The sequence below is a fragment of the Bombina bombina genome, chromosome 2 (assembly GCF_027579735.1).
Source record: "Bombina bombina isolate aBomBom1 chromosome 2, aBomBom1.pri, whole genome shotgun sequence".
NCBI lineage: Eukaryota > Metazoa > Chordata > Amphibia > Anura > Bombinatoridae > Bombina > Bombina bombina.
The window spans coordinates 72,808,939-72,830,632 of NC_069500.1; the positions used below are offsets into that span (position 1 = coordinate 72,808,939).

Sequence of the window (21,694 nt, forward strand, 5' to 3'; positions counted from 1 at the left end):
TCTGACTTAGATCTCAGAGAAGTGGAGCACTGTACTTAATGGTAAGAACTCCTGCATTTAAAGGAGGGACCTTTCCGGCAGTATATTTTTCGCTGGGGCTACAGGAATACGGACAGCTGCGACTTTGGTTATTATTCTCTGTACACTGTTAGGTGATGAGACCGTTTGCAGTGTTAAAAGCAGAAACAGTAGACAAACTTGTCCCCATGTTTTCTGACGGCTCCGTTGTTTTTAGCAACTTGAGGGGCTAAGGAGCTCGATATTTTACTTTCAGTGGGGAGTGGTATTTTATTCAGATTAATACTGACATCAGTGTTGGGAAATAGTACCTAAGTTTAGCCCCAAGTTTTGTTTGCAGCAGCCGGTTCCCGGTAGCGCAGTTATTAAATCAATTAGGCTGGAGACCGGGAACTGCATGTTATTACGCCCACGATGGGCGGAGCCTTGTGGTCATTTTTAGTTTGTTGCGCACTTTTTCTGCTGCTGTGGTCAGTGTCGTGTAATGATGAATCCATATCGCCACATGACAGCAAGGGACACTGTTCTATGGGCTGGGCTCTAGACATAGGTGCCATGAGCCTGTAGCTTGTTTCTTTTACTCCCGGTCGTTTAGTATCAATGTCGACCGGGAGGGTATGTTGACGCCCACGGGGGCTGAGTTATGTGTATTATTGCGCTTCCTACCTCCATTAGATACCGGAGGGTAGAGCGCTCTCTCGGTTATATCACGCTCTGGTTATTCTGTGCAATATATGACTAGTAGCAAGCAACAGTTCACTGTATATAACCTCTCCTGTTTTGTAATGTTGATATAAATAGGCAGCTCTACGTGTACATTTGTCTAGATAAAATGTTAGTAGTTGATCTGTTGCTTGGGTTCTGCAGTATTTCCTTTTGACACACAAGAAAATTAAAGAGACAGTAGCACATACAAAATAACGATATGAATGAACAAACAATTTAAAAAGCGCCCCACACTCAATACAATGAATCTCACCAAAAATCTCACAAAAATCAGATATCAAATAGTGTGAGAATATACATCAAATATTGCAGAAAAAGGATATATGCGTGTGAATCAACATCCAATTTTCACGGGAAATATTCATATATGGATGAACTTCAAAGGGTTGCTGCCACCATTGTAACACCATTCTGGTGAGTGGATAAGCTAAAAAAATGAGAAAAGAGAAAAACAGGGCGCAACCCCTCTAAGTGTAATATGTAGGTTACAAAATTTATTAAAAAGCACAAGATAAAACCTCAAACTATATGAGGTATGATAAGCACACAGGGGAACAACTTGATGGGTCTCTCGGGCACAAATGTCTGCAGTTCTCACATACAGCTCACTCGGTCTGGAGGTATGGTGTATTAGTGTCACAACTTCCGTGTCAGAACAACCTCCTCTCACAGTCCCGGTTTAAATCATGTCCAGTGTATGTCCCCAAAATATTAGTTCCATATAAACAGTTCAAAGTCAAATGTTAAAACATATAAATACCACCACGCTCGATCCTTCAATTCAGACCGCAAGTTTAAAAGCCGGCTCCTTGCGGTTTCTGTGTCGGATAGCGTGATGACGTAATGCGTTGGGCGTGGCCTTTCGCGTTTCGTAGGGATTCCCCCTACTTCGTCAGAGGCTCAGATGAAGTAGGGGGAATCCCTATGAAACGCGTAAGGCCACACCCACCGCATTACGTCATCAAGCTATCCGACACAGAAACCGCAAGGAGCCGGCTTTTAAACTTGCGGTCTGACTGATTGAAGGATCGAGCGTGGTGGTATTTATATGTTTTAACATTTGACTTTGTCCCCAAAATATTAGTTGTTCCATATAAACAGTTCATACACTGGACATGATTTAAACCGGGACTGTGAGAGGAGGTTGTTCTGACACGGAAGTTGTGACACTAATACACCATACCTCCAGACCGAGTGAGCTGTATGTGAGAACTGCAGACATTTGTGCCCGAGAGACCCATCAAGTTGTTCCCCTGTGCGCTTATCATACCTCATATAGTTTGAGGTTTTATCTTGTGAGTGTGTAATTTGTGTGTATTTTAATAAATTTTGTAACCTACATATTACACTTAGAGGGGTTGCGCCCTGTTTTTCTCTTTTCTCACATACAAAATAACGTTTCTTTTTCTGTTGTTAAAGAGACAGGAACGTTTTTATTTGATTTCAGTTGTTTAATGTATTTGCTGTTTAATGTTTTCTACTTTTAAGTGCACACATAAAGTATGTTTTTCTGGTGCTCTGCGGTTCCTGGCATGGAATTGTGGGCACAAGACATGGTTGATTTATGTACATTGCAATGGCTATTTCAAGCAAAGCCAGCCGGTGTAACCTAATGGGCCGCTCTGCTGCCCCACTTGTCAAAGACTGAATGCTCTCATTTAGTCCTATTGGAGGATATAAGAGAATTTAAAGTGATAATAACAGTTTTACTGTGTAAGCCTTGTTTACAGGTTTAAGGCTGTTTATTTGTTACTTCATCCTTTGTGACGTAGGATGGTACACAACAACACAGAGATTAGTTACTTTTAGATTTAAAGAGACAGTAACATTTTTTTCTGTGTACCTTTATATATAAATTAATTTTAGCTGTTTGCTCGTTAGTTCATCTTTTGTGACTAAGGATGAATCAAACGCACACAGGACTAGGGTTATTTTTCTAAGACACGGTATCGTTCCTATGTGAAATTTTTTTTTCCTCGTTGCACTACTCCTCTGCGGCGCTGGAAGTTTGGGCTGTTAAAATGGCCACAAAATTCTCCTAACAATTCTATGGTCACATGCAGTGCCCTGCGTTTTCCGTCACCCTACTCTAAGGGTTGTGATGCATTCTATATTTTTGCATATCATAAAAGCATACTAGGGAGACTGTGCTATTCTGAAGGGTTTCTCCACATTCCTGAGGATCTCCGTTTCAGATGGAATTAGTACCTTGGACATTCCCTATATTTACCAGATAGACGTATCTGCTAAGAGGCTGGACGTCATTCCTTAGGGCCAGCATTGGTAGCATAATGGCCGGCTGAACTACCTGGAATGCAGAGAGTTTGTGGTGTGAATTCAACTACTGCTCCTTGAATGTGCACTAAACAGTTGTTTGTTTGAGGGGTAGGTCTCTACGAGAACTTCTATACCTTTTAGAGGATAGTCTTTTGGACACTCACCAGGGTGTACAAGGACAACCTACGGTGTACTTTTCTACCGTCACTGGTGTGACGGCGTTTTGGTTTGATACGTTGTCCCTATTAGTCAGTAGATGTTCTGGATACACTCCAGGACTGGATACAGTTTTCAATTGACTAATTCCTTTATTTCAATTGCTTCCTTCCAATTATCCAGCGGGAAGCATAGGTGGCTCTGTTCCAGTTCTGGGAACCTTATGGTTAGATCCTTGTTTTACGGATACGTGTTCTAAGACTAGGATGTTATTGGACACAAACCCTGATGTTGAATCATAGACGGCACGGAGACCATGCCCTGGTCTGGGATGGATCTTGTAGGGGTTGATTTTCTGTGTTTGCTCTTGTTTAGTTTCAAGCTCAAATAATTTTCTCTCAGGGGCAGTTTCTGCTTTCATAATTGTCTGTGGCTCAGACATCGGGAGGGAAGTTCTTACACTGCGTAGGAGTCCTCTCAGTCCTGGGAGTGGTTGGCCCAGTCCTGTTACTGGTATTGGATTTACCAGTTGGGTTGTTGTTCCTCAAAAATGGGATTTTTCAGACCATGTTGTCAGAAGAGTGTTGTCCTTCAGGATGGAAACTATTAATTTGTTCCATTTTTTCCCTTGGTCTCTGGAAGGTTGTTTTATATCACCTGTGCAAGGGTCAAGTACTCTCCTGTACCGTTCATGAGACTCGTCTCCAGTTCTGGGGTTTACTTTTTTGTGTCAACACTTTCGTTCGTGGTCCTTCCTTTCGGCCCTGCCTTGGTCCCAGGTTTTTTTGGAGACTTGGGGATCGCTGTTAATGGTGCTTCAGTTACAGGGCTTGGCAATGGTGCCTTATATAGCTAATATCGCTAAGTTCAGGGTTCATCTTTACAGCAAGCCAGATATACATGAACGTGGTGTTCTACCTTCCGTGAGCTCACGGGTGGAAGTAAGTTTTCCTTGGTCCAGAGCACATGGGTCACGTCCTTGGGAATCTTGATGAATTCCATATCTCTGAGGATTTTGCGGGCTGAGGTCAGGTAATCAAGGTAATTCTGGTCTAGTCACTCGGTCCACCTCTCGGCCTTCAGTGCCCAGTGGGTAGAGATGTTCGGGCTAGTGGCGTTGACAATGGACATTGATCGGACAGTTGACTTAGCATGTTAAGGCTCTAAGCCTGAGCTCTGTAGCGACCTGAGGGTTGAGGGTTCATTCCCTGTTGAGGTCCACTCAACTTTTTATTTTTATATGGTCCATAATCTGTACAGCGCCTTGTGTCACTTAAATTTTCATTGGTTAGTTCCATTCAGTCCTATGCAGTTTAGCATACTTCGACAATGGAACAGAGATTATGTCAACTTGTCTTCTCAGTTTCCCTTATCTCAGGGAACGTGATTTTGAAGAGTATGGACTCAGGTGGAGTCTGGTCTTTTTATAAGACTTCCTGCAACTGCAAGCGAGTTTCAAGGCTTTTCTGGTCTGGCCTCAGTTGGTTTCGGCCCAGTTTCTTTCTCGCTATCTGTCGGTTTCCTTATCCTTAGGGAGGATTTTGGGGATTTTCTGAAGAGTCAGAATTTCATCAGGGCGAGTGTGAACTCCATACAGGAGTTTTTCTCCCTCCGGATTTTCTTCTGGGGTCGGCCGGAGCTGGTTCTCATGGCATTTCGGCAGCCTGCCTGATATTTGAGATGCAGGTCTAGGTTCGGGGCCGCCAGTCTGAGCTGGTACCTGCCTTGGCAGTTCTTTAGTCCTTCGGTCTAGCATGTCTATTTCCCCCGTTTGCGCTTATTTGCTGCGTCAATTAGGCGTAGGATTTGGTATTCAGTTATGGTGAATGTCATCTATACATTCTTGGATACTACTGTTGTGGGAGGACCTTTTATCAGGGTCCCTTCTCTCACCCAGGTCTCTGGCTATGTGCTTGGAGATTGGATGCTTGATCCTGTTCAAGCGTCGTCATAAGTTACCTTGTTAAGGCTTGTAAACCTGTCATTAGAATGGTTTCCCATAAGATGAGGCTTGCAGGTCTCTTCTGGTGTGAATCCAGGGTTCCTCGTGGAGACAGGATTCTTAGGGTTTTGTTTTTCCTTAAGGTTTTTTTTCGGAGAGTTCCTTCTAGAGTCAGATCTCTGTTTTATCTACTTGGTACCACTGCGTTTGGCAGTTGTCCCAGGTGTTCATTGCTTTTGGCAGGCTCGGATTAGAGTCCGGCCGTTTTTTTTCTCCAATTGCTCCTCCGTGGAGTTTGAATTTGAATTTTTAGATTCTCTAAGGGGTTCTGTTGAACCTATGCATTCCATTGATATTCAGTTATCTTGGAAAGTTTTATTTTTTCTTGTCGTTTCTTCTGCTCAAAAGGTGTTTGAGTTTTTGACATTACCATATAAATTCGCCTTGCCTTGTTTTTCTTTGGCTAGGGTGTTGTTATGGCCTATACTTGGTTTTCTTCTTCAGGTTATTTCTGTGGAGAAGATTATTTAGGAAATTGTTGTTCTTTTCTTGTGTTCCAATCCTTCTTTTGAGAAGGAGTGTCTATTACATACTTTGAACATAGTCCGTGTTTTGAAGTTCTACTTTTCGGCGACTAAGGATTTTCGCCATTCATTTTCAATATTTTTTTTTTTTTCTGGAGCACGTAGGGGTCAGAAGGCTACGGCTACCTCTTTTTTCTTTTTGGCTGCAGTGTATCATCCGCTTTGCATATGAGACTGTTGAACAGCGGTTTCCTGAATGGATTGCAGCTCATTCCACTAGGGCGATGACTTCCTTTTGGACATTCGAAGATGTTGCTTCTGTTGAACAGTTTTGCAAGGCTACGACTTGGTCGTCTCTTCGCATTTTTTCCCATATTTTACAATTTTGATTCTTTTGCCTCCTCTGAGGCTCTTTTTGGGAAGATAGTTTTTCAAGCTGCGGTGCCTTTCGTTTAGGTTCCCTGTCTTGTCCCTCCCGTTTCATCCGTGTACTATAGCTTTGGTATTGTATCCCACAAGTAAGGATGAAATCCGTGGACTCATCGTATCTTGTAAAAGAAAAGGAAATTTATTCTTGCCTGATAAATTTTGTTTCTTTTACGATACGATGAGTCCATGGCCCACCCTGTTTTTATGAGACATTTATTTATTTTTGTTAAACTTCAGTCACCTCTGCACCTTGGCTTTTCCTTTCTCTTCCTAACTTCGGTCAAATGACTGGAGTGGGAGGGAAGGGAGGAGCTATATATACAGCTCTGCTGTGGTGCTCTTTGCCTCCTCCTGCTGACCAGGAGGCGATATCCCACAAGTAAGGATGAAATCAGTGGATTCATCGTATCGTAAAAGAAACAAATTTATCAGGTAATTATAAATTTCCTTTTTTCGCCAAGAAGGTTTGGAGAAGGGTTTATTGGCAAGTTCCCTAAATGGTCAAATATCTGCCTTCTCTATTTTGTTACTTAAGCGTCTAGGGATATCCCAGACGTGCAATCTTTTTGTCAGGCCTTGGTCAGGCTCAGACCTGTGTTCAAACCAGTTACGCCTTCCTGGAGTCTTATTTTAGTTCTTTAAGGGGCTCCGTTGGAGCCTAGGCATTCCTTAGATATTAAGTTGTTATCTTAGGAAATTTTGTTTCTTGTTGCTATTCTTCTGCTCGTAGAGTGTCAAAGCTCTCGGCATTACAGTTTGAGTTCCCTTACCTTATTTTTAATCAGATAAGGTGGCTTTATGTACTAAATTAGGGGTTCTCCCTAAAGTTGTTGCAGATTGAAACATTAATCAGGAGATTGTTGTTCCTTCCTTGTGTCCTAATCCTCCTTCTCAGGAGGAACGGCTTCTACACAATCGGAACGTGGTACGTGCACTAAAATTCTATTTACAGGCGACTAAGGATTTTCGTCAGTCTTCAGTTAAACGTAAGGGACAGAAAGCTATGGCTTCTTCTCTTTCTTTGTGGCATGCTTTGTTATTTAGACAGGTTGTTAGTATTTTATAAACTCAACTTGTTGCTTCCTTTCTCTCCTTTACTTTGGTCGAATGACTGGGGTGGGAGGGAAGGCAGGTAATATTTAACAGCTTTGCTGTGGTGCTCTTTGCCGCCTCCTGCTGGGCAGCAGTGATATTCCCAACAGTAATTAATGATGATCCGTGGACTCATCGTGTCGAGAAATAAATACATTTATCAGGTAAGCATAAATTTAGTTTTTTTGTATTGTGTAACCACAAAAAAGAAAATGACTGTTTTAGTGCTCAAATCCTGTTACTTATGTCATACTAATAAGACTTAACTTTTATTAATATAAAAGAGTCATTATGGGCTCGATTTCTCAAGCCCATCTCTCTCCTTCAGCAAAAGCAAACCTGCAGTCAAGATTTATCAAGCAATGGTCATCAGACCGCTGCTTCCCTGCCCTGTTTTCCACCTCTTAGATGGAGAATGTAAATCTCCTTGTTCTCTTCTGATTGGGGAGATTGACAGCTCCTGCCTGCGCGTGATTTGCTGTGTGCGGGCAGGGTGGCGGGGATATAAACACAAGTGCGCAGGTGTAATTGTGTGCAATAGAGAAGCCTGGCGAACATGCACACCCCTGTCCTTCCGTGGATGATCAATCGAGCCTTATAGAGCAGAAAAGAGAAAACTGGGTCGCCTCGTAATATGTTTCGTGTATAGTGTGCTTGGTAAGAAAAGAAGTGATACTCACAAGATAGTTGGCACCCGTCCTAGAATGGGTGTGAAAAGGCAGGCTAACACTTCTTCAGGCAGATCAGTTTTTTATCCGACTGCCTGAAGAAACGACCCTTGAGCGGTCGAGAAACGCGTTGCAGTGTTTTAACCTAGTATCTTTTAAATTAAAGCTTTTTACCTTTTACGGAAGTTTTCCGTTATTCCCCACACCTTGGGAAGTGAACAGTCCTTTTTTGGCTGATACCAGTACCACACGGAGTGATTTTGGATACACCTGACCACATTGGCCGATACAGTGAGCTGTCCGGATAGGATGCAAACTACGGACCACCAGACGGAGCAATCGGCACCAGTGAGCAAACCGCTGCTAAGTGTTAGCCTGCCTTTTCGCCCCTATTCTAGGACAGGTGCCAACTATCTTGTGAGTGTATCGCTTCTTTTCTTACCAAGCACACTATACACGAAACATATTACGAGGCGCCCCTGTTTTCTCTCTTCTATTCAGCACAGATGACCTCCAGCATCAGGTTTTCCAGTGGAGCGGCCTAGATCTGACTTCTTTCCCTTCTGAATTGGATTCATCACATACATAACAATTGGGACATATATTTTATTTTTTGTTTTTTTGTTGTTTTTTGTCTTGTTACCTAGTAACATAGTAGATGAGGTTGAAAAAAGACCGAAGTCCATCAAGTTCAACCTATACAAATCTAAAATACTTACAAGCTCCAGTTAAACTTAAAATAATCCCACTAAAAGGTGACCCATTCAATACTAGCAATCCATATCTATGAATTTTGTTTATAGACAGAAATGTATCCACATTTTTTAAATGTATCTAGGGTATTGGCATTCACTACCTCCTTTAGTAATGAGTTCCACAATTTTATTGCTCTTACAGTGAAAAAAGTTTCCGTTGCAGGAGATTAAATCTCCTTTCCTCCAACCTTAAATTGTAACTTCTTGTCATAAACAATTTTCTTGGAATAAACAGAGATTCTGCCATCTCTGTATAGGGGCCTTGAATATATTTATATAAAGTAATCACGTCACCTCTCAAGCGCCTCTCTTCTAAAGAAAACAGACCCAGTTTGGCTACCCTCTGCTCATTGCTTAAATTCTCCAATCCCCTTATTAGCTTTGTGGCCCTTCTCTGAACTTTTTCTAATTCTGCAATATCTTTTTTTTGCGATTGATCCCCAGAACTGCACTCCATACTAAAGGTGAGGTCTTACCAGTGCTTTATATAGTGACAGAATTATGCTTTCCTGCCTTTTTTAATACATGCTAGTATCTTATTAGCCTTTGAAGCCGCTGCCCTGCATTGTGCACCCATCTTTTAGCTTGTTATCTATTACTACTCCCAAATCCCTTTCCTCCTGTGTTTGGCTAAGTCTTGTCCCATTTAAAAAATACGTAGCCTGCTTATTTTTACTTCCAAAATGTAGAACCTTCCATTTTCCCGTATTAAATCTCATTTTCCATTTACCTGCCCATTCTTCTGTTTTTTGCAGGTCCCTTTGCAACGAAAGTTCATCCTGCTCTGACCTAATGACCTTACTTAACTTAGTATCATCTGCAAAAATAGAGATGTCGCTATTTAACCTTTGCTCCAAGTCATTTATAAAAATATTAAAAAGAACAGGGCCCCGTACTGATCCCTGGAGGACTCCACTAATTACCTTTGTCCAATCTGAGTATGATCCATTTACTACTACTCGTTGCTCCCTATCTTTTATCCAGTTATTTATCTATGAGCTAACATTTTTAGCTATTCCCAGTCCCTTAATTTTGTGCATTAATCTCTCATGTGGCACTGTATCAAACACCTTTGCAAAATGTAAGTATATCGCATCCACTGCTTCCCCTTTATCTATATTTTTGCTTTTTTCCCTCATAGAATCTAATTAGATTAGTTTGACATGATCCATTTCTTATAAAACCATGCTGATTAGAACTCGTAATCTTGTTTACATGAATATGCTCATCAATATAATCCCTCATAATCCCTTCAAATATCTTCCCCACTATTGATGTCAGACTAACTGGTCTATAGCTTCCTGGATCATCCCTGCTTCCCTTTTTGAAGAGTGGCACCATATCAGCTTTATGCCAATCCTGGGGTACCATGCCTGAGGATAATGAGTCTTGAAAAATTAAGAGTAGAGGTTTGTCTATAACAGTGCTAAATTCCCTTAACACCCTTGGGTGTATACCATCGGGGGCCAGGAGTTTTATTTACCTTCATATTATCCAATTTTTTCCTGATATCCTCTATACATAACCCAGTTAATGGTATCGGCTGCCATGTTCTATTTTGTTCCGAAGTATCATCCAATGGTTCCTCTCTTGTGTATACTGAAGAAAAAAAATGGTTTAGTATCTCAGCCTTCTCCCTGTCACTGTTAATCATGCTACCCTCCATGCATTTTAATGTACCTGTTATTTTGCTTTTGTTTTTTTATGAGAATTTTCTCATTAGTTTGCACATATTTTTGGACATTTTGATATACATATTTAACCTTCACAACAGGGGTGGGCAGCCTTTTGTAAGGCAAGGGCTACCTCTAATTTTATTCCAAGTGACGTGGTCACCTAACTAAAAAAAATATATATACCAGTCACTGGCGGAAAATTGTATTTTTACCACAAATAGGACCTGCTAGGTGAAAATGGTATTTTTGCCACAAATAGGACCTGCTGGCTGAAAATGGTATTTTTGCCTCAAATAGGACCTGCTGGCTGAATTTTTTTTTGCCACAAATACAGCTTTAAAAATCAGCCACGCTCTTTACTTACTGTGAGAGCTCTCTCTTTACGTCACGCTGGGACTATTAAGCAACCATATCTGTCTACTGTGCAGCCGTATGAATAAGTAGTCTCACAATCAAGATTGCTTGAGTCTAGGGCTAGCGGAGTAGTCAAGCCAGGAACACATGGGAAACCCACAGCTCAGGTACAACGATGAAAATGAACTATTCTCAGCCAATCATAGACAGACTCATTCTATAAAGTAATTTTATTGGCTGGACGCCATGTTAGGTTGATTAGCGGCAGGTCCTGTTGGCTGCTCTCCATCCGTCCACTACTAGCTGAAGACTACTGCAAATAGTTGGGACAGTGACAGCGGCAGGAACTGTACTGCCTTACACGGCAACCAGAGACTGGAATAGCAGCAACAGTACTGATCTGCACAATTTGGTGACAACAAATTCTGGAGACAGAAAGCTGCAGAAACTAGCACAGTATATCTAATATTAGTGTGTCAGAGAGCAGCATCAAAGCCTGGTACAGAGTAGGGATGCACCGAAATTTCGGCCGCAGAAAGTTTCGGCTGAAAATGGCATTTTTTGTTATTTCGTTTTTCGGTTTTTTTGCCTTTCATTTTCGGTAAAATTATTGTGTAGCATATTTCAAATTTGATGCCAGCCTAGAGCTGCTGTTTGAGTTCATTACTTGACTTACTGTTTTCCACATAATAATAGTTTTCCAGGACTATACTATATTTTGATAATTGGTAACAAAACAAAAACGGTTAAATCTGATTCTGTTACACAGAACTAAATAAAGAATAATACTAGCGATGCACCAAAATGTGGGCCGCTGAAAATGTGCAATTCCAATTTCGGCCCAAAAAATGTACAGCCCTCCCCTGTTCTATTGAGTTACATGCCTATCCTTAGCATAAGGTGAGCAGCACAGCACTGGCATGGTACACAGAGCACACACATAAGTACCATGACATGATGATATTTGAGACCAGCAGAGCCGTTTTATTTTTTTATTTTTAGAAGGAAACCAAAGTTCTGAATAGTGAATACAGTAATCAAAGGAGGATAAGTAACATGTTTATAAACACTCGATATTATCAGACACAGCCCTAAGCACACACAGTGAATATCTATAAGCCTTATATACAGTGCTCATACATCAGCCTCTTGTGCATAGACATTCTATTCGCCTGAGGCAAATATGCGTGCACACTATATATGCATAAGTCCCAAGCTCGCACACAGTTGGTACAAATTAGCACCCACCAGACAGTGTATACAAAAAAAGCACAGTAACTTTCTATAACCACCTTGCACGTAAGGTTGTAGTTAAGTCCGGTGGTCCTGGTGATAGGTGACATGCAGACTCCATTTGGGGCTTCGGACATCTCTGATGAAGCACATTTGCGAATGCGCGAAGCGCGTCAGATTATGAGTGTACCTGGCTTACCTATACCTGTATCCAAATAAATTGATGGATATACTCTAAAGACCAAGCGAGCTTTCTTTTTCCTCATCTTGTACCCAAAACCAAAACATGTCCACCTCGTATTGTTGTCTGGCTATAACCACGCTCTCTCTTATAGAGCTCCAGTTTCACTGCAGATCACGCTCTACGGTACAAGTGACCACGTCCATTTGTTGGAGCTTTCCTGCCTACAAGCTCTCTCAACTACACACACACACTGTAGTTAAAAAAGAAAAAAACTATTTTGGTTTCGTTTCGGTTTTCGGCCAGGGGCATCCTGAATTTTCGGTATCGGTTTCGGTCCAGAATTTTCATTTCGGTGCATCCCTAGTACAGAGTAAGTAAAAGAACCTGAGGGGGAGTAACAGACCCTGGGGAAAAAAAACCCATCACCAGACCATTCACCCAGCAGAGCCTGGTGACAAGTAACGGAGGACAGAACTAGAAAGTAGCAGCAGAATATCAGACAGAGCAGGACCTGGAACTGCCAAAACCAGGGATACCGAGCAGCATCTCAGCCTGGCGCATGAAGAGACTGACCGCTTTTAAAACAAAAAGTATGAGAGTTTGGGACAGGCAGTAACCAAAGCTGGAGCAGCGAGTTCAGCTATAGCCGCGTCGCACATGCTGAAGTACACATACCGCCATCATAGACTCGTAGCCGATTTTGAAAGTCTGCATAACAAACATTTCTCATATATCTACGGTGAAAAGGCTCTTCACTCTAGACGTGTGAGAAATGTGTCTCTTATTATGCAGACTTTTGAAATCTTCCAGGCGGTCACCTCAAAATTCACTGGTAGACCGCGATCTACTTTTTGTCCACCCCTGCTTTACAATATACAGGAGTGGCATAAAAAAACTATAGTGACTCTCTTTTTAGTCTTTTGTTCTTTCATATTAAAAGCTGTCTTATTAGTACTGCATAATTAACGTAGGATTTGTGCACTAAACCTCAGTTATTTTCCTTTTTGGGTTAGTCTAATTGAAGGGGTGGTAGCACAGGGAATAATACCTGTATTCTACATAATTAACACATAGTGACAGCTATAATTACTTTTCAATTGTCCGTATTGTGTACCATGAAACAATATTATTGTACTCTTTAAGTACCCAGTGCTATTATATTTGGAGGCACTTTAATCATTTAGTAAATAATGATAATTATAGATTATATTATACTGTCATAAAAGAATCAAATTGGTGAAATGTAGCTTCAGGAGACAATATTTCAGTGGTACAAATTTAGTGACCTTTTTTATGTATTTTCATAGCAACTAAGCCTGCTGTTTTTTCTTAGATTTAAATGTCCACCCTGCAACAACTATATTCATAACTATTTCTATAGGGATTCTAATTTCCCAGGTGAATTATGATTGTATAAGTAATATTAGCCCTAGTTTCTTAAATGGACAAAAGGAGAAATAATAAAATGTTCTTTTGTGCCAGAGCTGTAATGGTAGTTACACATGGATATTGATTGGTGTCAGCACACACATGCTTCCTCTGATTGGCCCAGCTGTTTGTGTTAACCTCTGGACTAGTAGTTAATTGATTTTCTGGAGCAGATTTTAACCTTGTGTTTATCCTCTAAACGTGCAATAATAAAACACATTATTATATTAGAGCATTATTTTATTATTGCCCTTTTATGTCCATATAAAAGACAGACTGTTTTTTTTTTACCATAATTTAAAACTTGATTTTATCTAACAAAGAAAAAAAAATGTCCATTGTATTGTTAGTGATGCTATAGAGTTGTTGCATTAATTTGCTATATGTTCCTGTGCTGTCAGACTTTGTATATCTTGTCCTCGTCCACTAAATGCGCATGTTTTATCAATCGTATTCCCTGCTAGTTCCATGTTTTACTTTAAAAATAGAATTTCCTTAAAAATGTGTTACATGCTTGTTCACATCCATGGTGAAAATATTTAGTATATACTGCTCCTATAAGCCATTTGGTCCAGTAATTTTAGAATTCTACCCATAGTTATTATGTTATTGAAATGTTTCTAAACCTTTGTGTTACAGCTCCCTCTAGCTTGCTGGTGAAGGATGAGTATGGCCATGATTATGTTGAAGCGCAACAGACTATAACTACTGCAGATGGACTTTCAATCCAGACAATACAGCACCCCTCAAGTAACAGGTCATCAAATGAGAGCTACAGCAATTCTTCTCTGTTGGCTCCAAGTGAGCCCAGCACCCCCAATGCCTTTGCCAGCATTCCTGTCCCTTCAACAAGTAAGCACTCTCTTCTCTAAGTATCATCGTGTAGAAAGGTTAAAGTGAAACTGCATACTATTGTAATGCACTCTACTATATGTGTAGATAATAAGACGGTGTTTGTCCCCATTCTTTTTAAACCCAGATTGGTATATGTCAATCAAGCTTTTGCACAGAGCCTACACAAAGGTCAAAGTTAAACTTTAGTGATTCAGATAGTGTGAAATGTTTGCTAACCTTTCAGGTTTACTATCATTACTATTACTATCATTACTATCGCATTATATCAAAGTTCTTGCAACAATGTTTGTAACAATAATATACATTGTTGCAAACATTGAGCATATCTAAATCTACTGTAAGAAAGGGAAGGGTGAAATCATATTATTCAACACATTTCAAACTTTCCTCATACACTTGAAAAAGTTGGTTGTTTAGTTGTTGCACTGTGACAGAAGCCTTTGTACGTAAGGGACACTAAAGTCAAAATATAAACTTTTCATGATTCATAAAGAGCAGCTGTTTGAAGAGACTTTCCAATTTATCAAACCCATTATCAAATTTTGCACTCTTTTTATATAAACACCTAAGTCACCAGCTCCTACTGAGCACATGCACAACTTCACAATATATACCTATACTAGTCTATGATTTGCTGATCGCTTCACATGATACAGGGAGACAGCAAATGGGGACAAAATAAATCTGTCTGAAATCTACTGCTTATTTGAAATTTAAGTGTTATTGCATTGTCTTTTTTATTAGTTATGCAATTCTACTGTATTTAATGGTTCTTTAATGCAAACAAACACTTGTAAAGGCACAGCTGCTTATTATTGGACGAGTGGGCTTTATGATCATGCTTTCTGAAGCCAAGCATGAGTTCACAACTCCATATACATCTGAGACGGCTGTCATGTGGTATAGGGGACAGGAAAATACTGGAAACTTTGAAATTTGTTCTAAAAAAATATATATTTGAAATTATTATTACTTTGGCCTTTTATAATGCACTTGTGTTTACTAGTCCTGTTAACTTCTGTGAGGGTTGAAACAACTACTATTAGTATGATAAAGGAAAACATTTAGATAACAAATATTGTATTGCCAGCTTGAGGAAATTATAATTGCATCAGTATGGGCTGTAATTAAGCGTCTGTCAGGCTAGGCCTAGTAGGCCTGTGGCTGTGACAGCAAATTGTAAGCTCTGACTGTATGGCATGATGCCAAACAACCCATGTGCTCACAAAATGTTTTTTATGCATTTAAATACAAACCGTTATGAGCTATTATTATAGATGTGGTGGGCGAATGATGCAAGATCCAGATTTATCTGCCTTTGTGAAGTAAAATGGAACAGGCGTGTGTCCAACATGCAAACATGTAGCTGAATCACTTAAGTATCACTTAAAGTGTAAAAGGCCAATACAGGACCTAGACTTTGCTTGTGGAATAAATGTATTTTCTTCTACAAGATATGACGAGTCCACGGATTTCATCCTTACTTATGGGATTTATCCTCCTACTAACAGGAAGTGGCAAAGAGCACCACAGCAGAGCTGTATATATAGCTCCTCCCTTCCCTCCACCCCCAGTCATTCTCTTTGCCTGTGTTAGTAATAGAAAGAGGTAAAGTGAGGTGTTAGTTTTAGATTCTTCAATCAAGAAGTTTTTTTATTTTAACATGGTACCGGTGAGTACTATTTTCCTCAGGGAGATATCATCAGTCTGGATTCCTAAGAGGATTGAAGAGATCCTTTTTCTACCCTGAGGTTGATGATCTTAGCAGATGTTGTTAAGATCCATTCTGGTTCCCACAGAGCTTCTGAAGGTAGTGGAAGAGAAATCTTCAGTGTGGAGAACGGTGTCATGCTACAAGCAGCATTGAGGTATGTTCAGTCTTTTTTGTTTCTGAGGAGACTTGTTATATCAGAACTGGCTGACATTATTCCCTGTAAGGGAAGGGGTAAGCAGTAGACCTGTATGGATTATGGTGTTACTGAATTTACTGTGTTATATACATATTGATTACTATGCTTAGGTAATTTAATAGGGGCTTGACACTGGGAGAGGCAGCTGGGACACTTTATATATGTTTAATAAATGGCATAACGTTATGTGTGTGTGAAGGGGGCCACATGGCTTATTAAAACCGCTTCCCATGCGCTATGGAGACTGTGAATGCGACATCCACGGTGGGCGGGGCCTATTTCTTTCATGTAATTAGCAAGAGTCCATGAGCTAGTGACGTATGGGATATACATTCCTACCAGGAGGGGCAAAGTTTCCCAAACCTCAAAATGCCTATAAATACACCCTCACCACACCCACAATTCAGTTTTACAAACTTTGCCTCCCGTGGAGGTGGTGAAGTAAGTTTGTGCTAGATTCTTCGTTGATATGCGCTTCGCAGCAGGCTGGAGCCCGGTTTTCCTCTCAGAGTGCAGTGAATGTCAGAGGGATGTGAAGAGAGTATTGCCTATTTGAATTCAATGGTCTCCTTCTACGGGATCTATTTCATAGGTTCTCTGTTATCGGTCGTAGAGATTCATCTCTTACCTCCCTTTTCAGATCGACTATATACTCTTATATACCATGACCTCTACTGATTCTCGTTTCAGTACTGGTTTGGCTATCTACTATATGTAGATGAGTGTCCTGGGGTAAGTAAGTCTTATTTTTTGTGACACTCTAAGCTATGGTTGGGCACTTTATATGTAAAGTTCTAAATATATGTCTTTAAACTTATATTTGCCTTGATTCAGGATGATCAATATTCCTTATTTCAGACAGTCAGTTTCATTATTTGGGTTAATGCATATGAATATTCAATTTTTTTCTTACCTTAAAAAATTGTTTTCAAATTGACTTTTTTCCCTGTGGGCTGTTAGGCTCTCGGGGGCTGAAAATGCTTGTTTATTGCGTCATTTTTGGCGCAAAAAATTTCTGTTGTTCGTGATTGTCATTTTTTTGACGTTTTGCGCCAAAAATGTCGGCGTTCCGGATGTGGCGTCATTCTTGGCGCCAAAATTTTTTAGGCGCCAATAATGTGGGCGTCTTTTTTTGGCGCTAAAAAATGTGGGCGTCATTTTTGTCTCCACCTTTTTTTCACATTATTTCAGTCTCATTTTTCATTGCTTCTGGTTGCTAGAGGCTTGTTCATTGGCATTCTTTCCCATTCCTGAAACTGTCATTTAAGGAATTTGATAATTTTGCTTTATATGTTGTTTTTTCTATTACATATTGCAAGATATCTCAGATTGACCCTGGATCAGAATCTACTTCTGGAAAGACGCTGCCTGATGCTGGTTCTACCAAAGTTAAGTGTATTTGTTGTAAACTTTTGGTAACTGTTCCTCCGGCTGTAGTTTGTGATGAATGTCATGATAAACTTTCTAATGCAGATAGTATTTCCATTAGTAATATACCATTACCTGTTGCTGTTCCCTCAACATCTAATACTCAGGATGTTCCGGTTAATATAAGAGAATTTGTTTCTAAATCTATTAGGAAGGCTATGTCTGTTATTCCTCCTTCCAATAAACGTAAAAAGTCTTTTAAAACTTCTCATTTTTCAGATGAAATTTTAAATGACCGTCATAATTCTGATTTGTCTGTTTCTGATGAGGATTTTTCTGGTTCAGAGGATTCTGTCTCAGATATTGACACTGATAAATCTTCATATTTATTTAAGATGGAATTTATTCGCTCTTTACGTAAAGAAGTTTTAATCGCTTTAGAAATGGAGGATTCTAGTCCTCTTGATACTAAATCTACTAAGCGTTTAAATTCGGTTTTTAAACCTCCTATGGTTATTCCAGAAGTTTTTCCTGTCCCTGATGCTATTTCTGAAGTAATTTCTAGGGAATGGAATAATATGGGTACTTCATTTACTCCTTCTCAAAGGTTTAAGAAATTGTATCCTGTGCCATCTGATAGATTAGAGTTTTGGGACAAAATCCCTAAAGTTGATGGGGCTACTTCCTTTAAGGATCCTTTAGATAGGAAGATTGAATCCTTTCTGAGGAAAGCTTATTTATGTTCAGGTAATCTTCTTAGGCCTGCTATTTCTTTGGCTGTTGTTGCTGCCGCTTCTACTTTTTGGTTGGAGGCTTTAGCACAACAAGTATCAGACCATAATACTCATAGCATTGTTAAACTTCTTCAACATGCTAATAACTTTATTTGTGATGCCATCTTTGATATCATTAGAGTTGATGTCAGGTATATGTCTTTAGCTATTTTAGCTAGAAGAGCTTTATGGCTTAAAACTTGGAATGCAGATATGTCTTCCAAATCAACTTTGCTTGCTCTTTCTTTCCAAGGTAATAAATTATTTGGTTCCCAGTTGGATTCTATTATTTCAACTGTTACTGGGGGGAAAGGAACATTTTTGCCTCAGGACAAAAAATCTAAAGGTAAATACAGGGCTGCTAATCGTTTTCGTTCCTTTCGTCAGAATAAGGAACAGAAGCCTGACCCTTCCCCTAAAGGAACGGTTTCTGTCTGGAAACCTTCTCCAATCTGGAATAAATCCAAGCCTTTTAGAAAGTCAAAACCAGCTCCCAAGTCCACATGTAGGTGCGGCCCTCATTCCAGCTCAGCTGGTCGGGGGCAGGTTACGATTTTTCAAAGACATTTGGATCAATTCGATTCACAGTCTTTGGATTCAGAACATTGTTTCTCAAGGGTACAGAATAGGTAAACCCAGTGAAAGCTCAGGCATTTCTGAAATGTGTTTCAGATCTAGAGTCGGCCGGGGTAATTGTGCCTGTTCCAGTTCTGGAACAGGGTCTGGGGTTTTGCTCAAATCTATTCATTGTACCAAAGAAGGAGAATTCCTTGAGACCAGTTCTGGATCTAAAGATATTGAATCGTTATGTAAGGATACCAACATTCAAAATGGTAACTATATGGACTATTCTGCCTTTTGTTCAGCAAGGGCATTATATGTCCACAATAGATTTACAGGATGCATATCTTCATATTCCAATTCATCCAGATCACTTTCAGTTTCTGAGATTCTCTTTTCTAGACAAGCATTACCAGTTTGTGGCCCTTCCGTTTGGCCTAGCAACAGCTCCAAGGATCTTTTCAAAGGTTCTCGGTGCCCTTCTCTCTGTAATCAGAGAACAGGGTATTGCGGTATTTCCTTATTTGGACGATATCTTGGTACTTGCTCAGTCTTTACATTCTGCAAAATCTCTCACGAATCAACTTGTGTAGTTTCTTCAAAAACATGGTTGGAGGATCAATTTACCAAAGAGTTCGTTGATTCCTCAGACAAAGGTAACCTTTTTGGGTTTTCAAATAGATTCAGTGTCCATGACCTTGTCTCTAACAGAAAAGAGACGTCTGAAATTGGTTTCAGCCTGTCGAAACCTTCAGTCTCTATCATTCCCTTCGGTAGCTTTGTGCATGGAAATTCTAGGTCTCATGACTGCTGCATCGGACGCGATCCCCTTTGCTCGTTTTCACATGCGACCTCTTCAGCTTTGTATGCTGAACCAATGGTGCAGGGATTATACAAAGATATCACAATTAATATCCTTAAATCCCAATGTACGACACTCTCTGACGTGGTGGATAGATCACCATCGTTTAGTTCAAGGGGCTTCCTTTGTTCGCCCAACCTGGACTGTGATCTCAACAGATGCGAGTCTGTCAGGTTGGGGAGCTGTATGGGGATCTCTGACAGCGCAGGGGGTTTGGGAATCTCAGGAGGCGAGATTACCAATCAACATTTTGGAACTCCGTGCGATTTTCAGAGCTCTTCAGTCCTGGCCTCTTCTGAAGAGAGAATCGTTTATTTGCTTTCAGACAGACAATGTCACAACCGTGGCATATGTCAATCATCAAGGTGGGACTCACAGTCCTCAGGCTATGAAAGAAGTATCTCGGATACTTGTTTGGGCGGAATCCAGCTCCTGTCTAATTTCTGCGGTTCACATCCCAGGTGTAGTCAATTGGGAAGCGGATTATCTCAGTCGCCAGACGTTACATCCGGGCGAATGGTCCCTTCACCCAGAGGTATTTCTTCAGATTGTTCAAATCTGGGGTCTTCCAGAAATAGATCTGATGGCCTCTCATCTAAGCAATAAACTTCCCAGGTATCTGTCCAGATCCAGGGACCCTCAGGCGGAGGCAGTGGATGCGTTGTCGCTTCCTTGGAATTATCATCCTGCCTATATCTTTCCGCCTCTAGTTCTTCTTCCAAAAGTGATTTCCAAAATTCTAATGGAACGTTCGTTTGTGCTGCTGGTGGCTCCAGCATGGCCTCACAGGTTTTGGTATGCGGATCTCATTCGGATGGCCAGTTGCCAACCTTGGACTCTTCCGTTAAGACCAGACCTTCTATCTCAAGGCCCTTTTTTCCATCAGGATCTCAAATCATTAAATTTGAAGGTATGGAAATTGAACGCTTGATTCTTAGTCATAGAGGTTTCTCTGACTCAGTAATTAATACTATGTTACAGGTTCGTAAATCTGTGTCTAGGAAGATTTATTATCGAGTCTGGAAGACTTACATTTCTTGGTGTTCTTCTCATAAATTCTCCTGGCATTCGTTCAGAATTCCTAGAATTTTACAGTTTCTTCAGGATGGTTTGGATAAAGGTTTGTCTGCAAGTTCCTTGAAAGGACAAATCTCTGCTCTTTCTGTTCTTTTTCACAGAAAGATTGCTATTCTTCCTGATAATTCATTGTTTTGTACAGGCTTTGGTTCGTATCAAACCTGTCATTAAGTCAATTTCTCCTCCTTGGAGTCTTTGGTTCTGAGGGCTTTACAAGCTCCTCCGTTTGAACCTATGCATTTTCTGGACATTAAATTACTTTCTTGGAAAGTTCTGTTCCTTTTGGCCATCTCTTCTGCTAGAAAAGTTTCTGAATTATCTGCTCTTTCTTGTAAATCTCCTTTTCTGATTTTTCATCAGGATAAGGCAGTGTTGCGAACTTCATTTAAATTTTTACCTAAGGTTGTGAATTCTAACAACATTAGTAGAGAGATTGTTGTTCCTTCATTATGTCCTAATCCTAAGAATTCAAAGGAGAGATCTTTACATTCTTTGGATGTAGTAAGAGCTTTGAAATATTATGTTGAAGCTACTAAGGATTTTAGAAAGACTTCTAGTCTATTTGTTATCTTTTCTGGGTCCAGAAAAGGTCAGAAGGCCTCTGCCATTTCTTTGGCGTCTTGGTTAAAGTCTTTGATTCATCATGCTTATGTAGAGTCGGGTAATTCCCCGTCTCAAAGAATTACGGCTCATTCTACTAGGTCAGTTTCTACTTCCTGGGCGTTTAGGAATGAAGCTTCTGTTGATCAGATTTGCAAAGCAGCAACTTGGTCTTCTTTGCATACTTTTACTAAATTCTACCATTTTGATGTGTTTTCTTCTTCTG

The 21,694-nt window shown here is 40.3% G+C and overlaps 1 protein-coding gene across 3 annotated transcripts in view; it reads left to right on the plus strand.

Moving 5' to 3' along the window:
• SMAD4 (SMAD family member 4) overlaps nt 1–21,694 on the plus strand; it is a 153,410-nt gene that overhangs the window by 103,969 nt on the left and 27,747 nt on the right. For all 3 annotated transcript variants that reach the window (XM_053701113.1, XM_053701112.1, XM_053701114.1), the window contains one exon: nt 14,102–14,314. In XM_053701113.1, coding sequence (XP_053557088.1) covers nt 14,102–14,314 — 213 coding nt within the window. The remainder of the gene's footprint in view (nt 1–14,101; nt 14,315–21,694) is intronic.